General features: G+C 38.8%; 1 protein-coding gene across 2 annotated transcripts in view; it reads left to right on the top strand.

The window, feature by feature from the left end:
- OSTF1 (osteoclast stimulating factor 1) overlaps nt 1–9,785 on the top strand; it is a 31,156-nt gene that overhangs the window by 4,713 nt on the left and 16,658 nt on the right. For both annotated transcript variants that reach the window (XM_015572311.1, XM_015572312.1), the window contains exons 3-7: nt 150–203; nt 1,620–1,727; nt 2,692–2,741; nt 6,185–6,263; nt 8,855–8,953. In XM_015572311.1, coding sequence (XP_015427797.1) covers nt 150–203; nt 1,620–1,727; nt 2,692–2,741; nt 6,185–6,263; nt 8,855–8,953 — 390 coding nt within the window. The remainder of the gene's footprint in view (nt 1–149; nt 204–1,619; nt 1,728–2,691; nt 2,742–6,184; nt 6,264–8,854; nt 8,954–9,785) is intronic.

Here is a 9,785-nt window from a genome sequence, read left to right as displayed (position 1 = left end):
CCCACACCCCCGCCTCACACACTCTCAGTAAGGGAAGCTGGATTGCAGAAGGCCTTGGCTCTGTGGGAGCTGGGGGACTGTGAAGGCTTTAGTGAACCATTTGGGTGACACTCTCAACGCTGGGTTTATACTTTATCTTTCCCGTCTAGTGGCTGAGCAGGCGGAATCCATTGACAATCCATTGCATGAAGCTGCAAAAAGAGGTAGGTGTGATTCTTTTAGACTGAGATATGCAGAACAGTGACACACAGAGATTTTAATTATACAGTTTGGTGACTTTTGACAAATGTGTACAGCCATGTAACCAATACCAGGAACAAGATCCAAGATCTAGAGTGTTTCTGTCATCCCCGAAAGTTCCCGTTCTAGTTAAATCCCTGTCTCCCCCAGAGGCAGTCTCTGTTCTGCCTTCTGTCATCCTAGAGAGGTACGTGTAATTTTGATTTTAAATGGTCAGTCACTCACACTTTTGAGTGCCTTATATACCCCGTGCTCAGTGGCAAGTGGAAAGGAATGGTCTGTGACTCCCAGAGGTTAAAGTCTGGAAAGAGAGAGATGTGTGTGACAGAACAAGACGGTGTGATATGTACAGCAATGGGAGCGTGTTTGAGTTAAACAGGCTCCAGAGGCCAGAATGAGTAACAGGAGAGCAGGAGGGCAGGGGGCTTCTAGGGGATACGGCATTTGGGAGAGTGTTGATGGTGTGTGTGATGAGGGTGGAATCAGGGAAGGAGGGAGCAATGGGCTGGGCCTTGTACCTGAGGCCTAATCCTGTAGATCAGTAGTTTTCCACTGAGGGTAATTCCCTCCCTCCACACCCTAGAACATTTGGCAATATCTGGAGACATTTTGACTGCCATGACTAGGGGAATACCACTGGCACCTTTTGGGTAGAGGCTGGGGATGTTGCTGAATATACTATAGGCTACAGGACAGCACCGATAACAAAGAATTTCCCAACCTCAAATGCCAATAAGTCTACTGTTGAGAAACCCTGCATGGGGAGTGTTTGCAAGGATCCTTTTATTCTATTTTAGGTCATTTTGAAATCTGAATATGCAAAAGGAAATTATTGGCTTAGGATTGTGCATAAGTAGAGCTACAAAACTGACATTTAAAACTTTTTTTTTGTAAATTAGATATTTAGGGCATTAGCCAGGGGATTTTAAATCAGTATTGTACTTTAATATCTGAGTAGAAAATCTGAGTAGGTTATTTAGTGTTTCTTTTCTTGTAAGAACTGAAAGTGCATTTAAAATAAGAATATAGGTAGTGTCTGCTTTTTCTTAGGTTTGACCCCACCCCCCTTGCCAAATTTCAGGAATTCACAAAGGAAAAAAATACCTATTTTTTATAGAGTAAAAATACCTTAAGCAGACCCATTTAGGCAACTTTTCCCATTAACCTACTATTAAAAATTGATGTTAATGCTTTCCATTAATAAACTGGAAGTCAAAATATACCATAATAGATGCATTACTCAGCAGGTCTTATTTTCAGACTTGCTGATTAAGCCATTGCAAGTGGAAATGTATGCAGGATGAAATTGATTTAAAGGCCAAACAAAAAACAAAATTCTTTTTCATGTGTTTTTATAAATGTTAAATTTTTTTTTTCAGGCAACTTGAGCTGGTTGAGAGAGTGTCTGGACAACCGAGTTGGTGTCAATGGCTTAGACAAAGCTGGCAGCACTGCCTTGTACTGGGCTTGTCACGGGGGTCACAAAGGTATTCCATTTTGTTTGTTACCAAAAATGTCTGTGCTTCTGATAAATGTACTTCATCTAGGGGAGTCAGATTTACAGAAATGAAAAAAAAATTGGTTATTCTTTTCAAATCCTTTAGAACATCAGCCAATAGCCCTGATCCTGGAAGCTTTCTTTGTAACACAGTAGGTTGAATGTCATCAGCCAGCCTTCCTACATGGACCTCTTTGACTTGAAAGAATGGAAGCTTCCTTTCCTCAGACTTGGCACAGTTACAGGAAAACAACAGTCATTTAAAAACAAACCCCAATATCTAATCTTACAGAAGGAAGGGACAGAATGGACTCCTCTAGCTTAGCTTTTTCCCTGACATATGCTTTGATCATATACATTTGAAGATTAATGCAAACTGCTAGATTCAGGAGAAAGAGCATTTGCTTGAGTTAGTGATTCAGTTGGTAACTTTCTCTGTTATAGTCCCTCGTAATAATGACAGATGGAATTTCTAGATGTATTTCATACTGGCCAACATTCTGCCACAACCACTCTCTTTACACCTCTCTCTACAACCCAAAAACATAATCCCAACCACAATGAGAAACAAAAAAACCCCAACAAATTAAATAGCACATAGCTAAAGGGAAATTTATGGTTGTGTCCCAAAAGATACCCAGTTTATTTTATCTAATAAACACAAATTAGTCATATAAATATTAGGTATCATAGCAAATGTAAAAATACTCCAGTAATAGATGTCATGTGAAAATGCAAAAGCCAAATTGTTTTGGAAAAAAAAAAATTCCCAAAGTAATTCTCCCTTTTAGAGTCTGAAGGTTTCAATTTAGATATATTTTGAAAAATTTGTTGTAAGGATTTTCTTGAAGATTCTTCTAAAGAATTCTCTTCTTTACACTTATTATGCTTAGTTTTTATCAGACTTTTAAAAAAATCTTAAAAAATTATTATTTTTTCTACTTGAATTTCAGATATAGTAGAAATGCTATTTACTCAACCAAACATTGAACTGGACCAACAGGTAAGATTCTTTACATGAAAGTCATTTAACACACCTGTCTTGTTCTTTCTGTGCAGCTTATGGGCATGAAAAAAATCATATCATAGTGCTTGAAAATCATATCATGAATCACATGTCTTCAAGTAGATTCCTGAGAGAGGGGAGCTTGCTACTGATTATTTGGTTGACAGAATTATAGGTTGTAAATGGTTTCTTTCCAAATTTTGCAGGCATGCCTCCATGGTATTCTACTCTCTGGGGTTGCTTTTGAGAGGCTTGATGCCATTTTGATTCCCATTCTTTTGTGTGTGATCTACTTTTTCTCTTCATTGACGTCTTTGACTTTGGTGTTCTAAAATTTCCCAGTGATGGGCTTCAATGTGGGTCTATATCTTGTATTATTTCCTCTATAGTTCATATGCTCATTCTCTGACCATTTTCTTTGTTCTTCGGTTCTGAATGCCCATTAGTAGCTGTGTTAGACATCTCAGGTTGAACCTCCAATTTTCTTAGTTCTAAGGTTTTTCTCACTTTTATCTTCATGTTTTATTTTGGTTGCCTTTTCTATTTTATAACTTTCCTATGGCTATGTAACAAATTACCACAAAAATAGCAGCCTGAAATAACACCCATTTACCTTGTATTTTCTGTAGGCCAAAATGACAGAGATGGGTTCTCTGCTTAGGTTTCATAGGTTGGAACATAGGTATGGCTAGAGTGGGATTCTCAGATGGAGATCACATCCTTTTCCAAGCTCTTGAGGTTGCCAGGAGACTTGAGTTTCTTGTACTGGTGGTAATGTGGACCTCAGCTTTCTGAGACCACTCATCTCTATAGACAGTTCTCAACATGACTATTTGCTTTCTTCCTCAAGGCCAGTGGCAGACCGTGTCTCTGGCACTGTACCTGTCTTTGGGAAAGGGCACACCTGATTAGGTCAGGCCTACCCAGTACAATCTCCCTTTTGATGAACTCCACATCAACTGATTAGACACCTGATTATGGGAGTGATATTTTATTATATTTACTGGTCTCGACCACGACTCAAAGGGAGGGAATTAGACAGTGGGTGTGTGCCAGGAGCAGGAGTCTTGGGGGCAATCTTAAAATTCTCTTTACCTCAAGCTCTTTCTTTTACTCTGATTGTTATTTTAAATAGAGTTCTTTATTTCTGGTTTCGTTATTTAATATTGCCATATATCTCTGATGTTAATTATAGCTTTTGAAAACATTTCCTGCTATTCACGGTACTGTATCATTTCCCTCAGAGATTCATTGGACTTTTTGTTTTGGTTCTTTTTCAAATACAGGAGATTTTCCTCAAATACCTAGTGTCTTTGTGCCTTCATGTTTAAGTGTAATGAGAAGCTCTGTGTGCTTGTGGGGCTTATTGTCTGGTGGGCCTCTCCACTGGGCGACGTGGTGAAGTCCTGGCTGTTTGGTTGGGTTGTCCCTATGTGCTAGGATGAGTGCTCCCTCCCTCCTCCACATGTGGGGCTGATCAGCGTCAACAGAAAAGTAACCTCCAGCTTCCTGGGAGAGCGGTCTTACTGCTCAGGTTTTAGGTTTTTCAGCTAGCCCCTGGTTGTATTTCCTGGCCTTATTGCCACCTTCTTTTGTACCTAGTGTCCATGAGCTAGAAAACTTTCTGGTTAATTTCTTGACAGGGTAATTCTAGCATCTGTACTGAATCCTCTGGCAGCAAGGAGAGAGGCAGGTGATCTGGGGTTCTGGGGTTACTTCTTATAAACACTTTTTCTTAGGCATCTCCTGTTCCCAGGTCATGCCAGGTTTCTATGGAAGGAAGTCTGCTGGCTTCCTCCTGGTGTCTTGCTCTGCAGGCCTCTGTGCTTCCGCTTGGGTTCTGTCACTGCAGTTTCTCTTCCTCCATCCCATTCCATCTCCCTACATGTCTCATCTCCCATCTCTTGACTCTCCTTTCCCTCTTTGGAATTTTATATGATTTTATAACTTTCTTCTCATTTGAGGTTTACTTAGAGCAGTAATTTTCAAATGGTGTGCTACAAGAATTTTTAAAACGTGCAATACCTGACTATTTAGTCAGGGGCACTGACCTCTTTTCCCTTAGATTGTCAAATAAAAAAATGACCACAGACAACACAATAGTAGCTGTCCTGTGTGAATGCCCTGTCTTGAACCATAAATATATAGGACATATCCTGGTCACGTTGTATAATAAGGTTGTGTTTGTTTAGTTAATTCTTAGTACCAGAAATCCTTATATACATACATGTATAGGCACCTGATTTTTTAAAAAGTCACTTTTACCCAGGCCAGGTAGCTCAGTTGATTAGAGTGTCATCCTGGTAGGCCAAAATTGCAGGTTCAATCCTGGTCAGGGCACATACAAGAATTAACCAATGGATGCATGAATAAGTGGAATAACAAATTGGTGTTTTTTTTTTGTTTTGTTTTGTTTTAAAATATATTTTATTGATTTTTTTACAGAGAGAAAGGGAGAGAGATAGAGAGTTAGAAACATCGATGAGAGAGAAACATCTATCAGCTGCCTCCTGCACATCTCCCACTGGAGATGTGCGCGCAACCCAGGTACATGCCCTTGACCGGAATCGAACCTGGGACCCTTCAGTCCGCAGGCCGACGGTCTATCCACCGAGCCAAACCAGTTTCGGCACAAATTGGTGTTTTAGAAATAAATATATTAATTAAAAGTTGCGTTGGAGCAAAAAGGATAGGTAATTACATTAATTATTTTTTTGTGTGTGCCATGAGTTGAAAAAGGTTGAAAATCACTGACTTAGAGTAAGCTTAAATTCCTGTGTTTTCAGTCTACACTCTATTTTTAAAATGTTACTTTTTTTTTCTTTGTTACTTTTAAAAATTGAATTTATTGGGATGACATTGGTTAATAAAGTCACATAGGTTTCCAATGTATAATTCTATAGTACATTATCTGTACAATGTTTTGTGTGTTCACCACCCGGTTATGCTAAGTGAAATAAGCAAGTCAGAGAAAGACAAGTACTATATTTCTTTTTTTAAAAAAATCCTCACCTGAGTGTATGTTTTTCTGATTTTAGAGAGAGGGATAGGGAGAGAGAGGGAGAGAGAGATAGAGAAAGAGAGAGAGAGGAAGAGTGAGAGAGAGAGAGAGAGATGAGGGAAACATCAATTGGTTGCCTCCCATATATGCCTCCACTGGGGATCAAACCCACAGCCTAGGTATATGCCCTGACCAGGAATTGAACCGGCAACCTTTTGGTGCACAGGACGATCCTTTTGATTGCAACTGAGCCACACCAGCCAGGGCATCATATGATTGCACTCATGTGGAATCTACTGAACAAAATGAACTAACAAACAAAATAGAAACAGACTCATAGATAGTAAACAGACTGACAGCCGTCAGAGGGCATGGGGGTTGTGAGGGCTGGGTGAAAAAGGTGAGGGGATTAAGCTACTTTCTCTTTTTATCACCATAGAACAAGTTGGGAGACACAGCTTTGCATGCTGCTGCCTGGAAGGGTTATGCAGATATTGTTGAGTTGCTTCTGGCAAAAGGTAAAGTGTGCTGAGTTTACCTGGTCTTTGCTTACCCTGAAAAATAGGCTACATCCAATTACACCAGCAGGAAGAATAGGAAGAGTAGGAAAAATAATAGCCTCCTTAATTTAAAGGATTTTTAACCTCTACTTTGTCTGTATCACAGAGTTGTTATGATAAGATGGAATTATTTCGATGATTTGTATGATTTATATAAGTTTTTAATTTTAAATTAAAACTTGGTAAGCTTTAAAATTATATATATTAATTTTAGTAAGAATTTATTGTACATTTCTGTAGCATTAAAGGACCTTAGAAGGAGAAAAAGGTGTTGTGGTGTGTGTGTGTGAGAGAAAGAGAGAGAGAGAGAAAGAAAGAGAGAGAGAGAGAACAGACAGAGGAGGTCCTCTCTGAGAGGTAAAGTTTCTGAGGCTCCTGTTCTCACAGGAAAGTCTTGATAGCTAAGAAAGATTTCTGTGGCTGCAGTATCCTGCTCGACTGAGCAGGTGTTAGATGTATAGAGAATGAGAGAAGATCCCTTAATTCCCTGTTTTTACATAAATCAGAGGGGACTGTGAAATTATGGACTGACTGTCCATTCAGCCATCTGTCCCACAAATACTCATAAACCGTTACAGCGAACCAGGCATAACACCCTGGTCCGGAAGGCTATAATATAAGATGCTTGAGCCCCAAGGCCCTGTTACATGGACATACTATCGTTAGGGCTCCTTGGAGCAATGTTAGCATATAGGAGAGGAAATGTTTTTGATGTAAAGTATATTGATGATGTAAACTCTTGGTCTAAAAGATTGGACACCACTTTAGTTGTGCTCCGCCCAAAGTTATGCCGAGAGCTGTGCTATCAGCTACGGAGCCAGTGGCCACGTGCACACTTGAGCCCCTGAAATAAGGCTAGTGTGAACTGAGATGTGCTATAGGTGTACAATGCACCCCAGATTTTGAAGACTTAATTAAAAAAAGTAAGCTATCATAATCATTTTTATAATGGTTACATGATGGAGTGATAACATTTCAGATATACAGGGCAAAATAAAGTATATTATTTAAATGAATTTCACTTTTGGAAAATGCAGCCACTAGAAAATTGAAAATTACATATATGGCTCTAATTTGTTGAGGAGGCTGTGGTTGCAAAGAGAATGGTACTCTCACACATTGTGGCAGAAAGTGAAAATTGCTAAAGCCTTCTTGGGAAGCAGTCTGACAGGAGCTGGCAGAATTAAATATGTCCATATTCTTACATTTCAACACCACTTTTAGGAAAACATCCTTCAGAAGTACACACACACATACAAAGATGTTGTTCAAGGAGGTTCATGCAGAATTGTTTGCCATCATGAAAATTAGGAACAACAGCTAAGTGCCCCCCAATAGAGGAGAGATTAAATAAATTTTGGCCCATCCACAAGATGGAATACTTATAAACATTTAAATAGGTTGAGCTATAAGTATGTGTGCTACAAAGGAAGTAGTACCATTATAAATTAAGTTAAAAAAATCTTGGAGTCAAAAGGTATAAACTTCCAGTTATAAAATAAGTCATGGGGGTGTAACGCACAGCATGGTGATATAGTTAATAACACTGTATTGCATATTTGAAAGTTGCTAAAAGAGTAGATCTTAAAACTTCTCATCACGTAAAAAAAAGTTTTTTGTAATTGAATGGTGAAGGATGTTAACTAGACATTGTGGTGATCATTTCACAATATCTATAAATACTGAATCATGTACACTTGAAACTAATATAATTTTGTGTCCATTAAACATCAGCTAAAAAAGGAAATGACAGACCAATATATGTAGTTTGGGTTTGTGTGGATGTACATATATGTCTGTGAATGCACCCATGTACTTGAAGGAGATAACTGAAGCCTACTTGCGGGGAATGGTTTTCTACCTCTGAAGAAGGTAGAAAATGGGGAAGGGTGCATTTGTTGGGAGCTAAAATGGGACATATGGATTTGGTCAGCATACTTCTGTATTTTGAAACTTTAATGATGAGAATGTATTCATGAATGCTGATATAATTTTTAACACAATTAAGACAAGGAAAAAAGTATGTAGAAGATAGGTTATGGGAATTATGCTAAGTTTTATTAATTTGCTATTTTGCTAATATACATGAGAATATACTTATAGACCTAAAATATTAATCCCCCCTCAAGCTCAACCCACATGATCTTTCCCAAAGACCTTGAACAGAAGGGGCAAAGGGCATATTGAATTTACTCTCCAAACAATCATGCTGAGGCATAGTAACTAGTGGGGTCAAACTGATTTAGGATTTACCAGAGGACGATAAGCTCCTCGCTGAAAAATTCACATCAAATTTTACAGGGACTTGAAGGGAAAGGCTATATTTTGAGTGTGCATAATATCACAGGTGCAGCAACAAGCTCCCTGATTAAAGATGCCAAGTACACTATTATTGGTTTGAGAAAGTTTTTCTGCTTTGAAAAAACTTACCTCTGAGCCAGAAAAGTTCTCCAGTTAGTTTTGCCAAAAGTAGTCAGTTTTGGTGGAAAGAGTATTGCTGTGCTACAGTGTTCAAAAACATCTAATTTATGTTTCTTGTGTTGGGAAAGGTGCTAGAACAGATTTAAGAAACAATGAGAAGAAGCTGGCCCTGGACATGGCTACTAATGCTGCCTGCGCAACTCTCCTGAAAAAGAAACAGGGAACAGGTACTTTTTAAAAAATATATATATTTCTATTGATTTCAGAGAGGAAGGGAGGGGAGAAAGAGATAGAAACATCAGTGATGAGAGAGAATCATTGATCAGCTGCCTCCTGCATGCCCCACACTGGGGATTGAGCTTAGAACCTGGACATGTGCTCTAACCCAGAATCGAACCGTGACCTCCTGGTTCATAGGTTGACACTCAACCACTGAGCCATGCCAGCTGGGCAGGTATTTGGTTTTAACCCTTCTTTTTCAATGGTGCTGTCATAACTAAGATTTCTCAACTTAGTATTAGGAAAAAAATTTCTTGATAAACTCTTCAGGTGATTCTGAAGTTAGATTGTCTATCCTTGGTCTAAATCAGAACCTCTAACACGGAAGAGTACCCTCATGCAAACAAATTTGAAGAGACAAATTAAACATACAAATTTTTGTATATTTCTTAGTTTCTTACAATCAAATTCTAATCACTTTGCTTTCCATTACAGTCCTTTTCAGAGAACCATGGTCTCCATCTCTTCTTTTCAGATACATTTTTATGAGTAGATATCTCTAAAATTTTTTAACTTAAGCATTCAACAGCTCCATGATTATATTATGTTTCTGTTTTAAATGAGAACATCAACAAACTATTGGTGTGGCTCAGTGGTTGAGTATCCACCTATGAACCAGGAGATCACGGTTCGTTTGCTAGTCAGGGCACATGCCTGGGTTGTGGGCTCGATCCCCAGTGAGGGGTGTGCAGGAGGCAGCTGCTCAATGATTCTCTCTCCTCACTGATGTTTCTATCTATCTCTCTCTCTCCCTTCCTCTCTGAAATCAATAAAACTATA

The sequence above is a fragment of the Myotis davidii genome, unplaced genomic scaffold (genome assembly GCF_000327345.1).
Source record: "Myotis davidii unplaced genomic scaffold, ASM32734v1 scaffold228, whole genome shotgun sequence".
Classification (NCBI taxonomy): domain Eukaryota; kingdom Metazoa; phylum Chordata; class Mammalia; order Chiroptera; family Vespertilionidae; genus Myotis; species Myotis davidii.
Note: the sequence above shows the minus strand (reverse complement) of the source record. Positions and strands in the feature narration are given on the sequence as shown.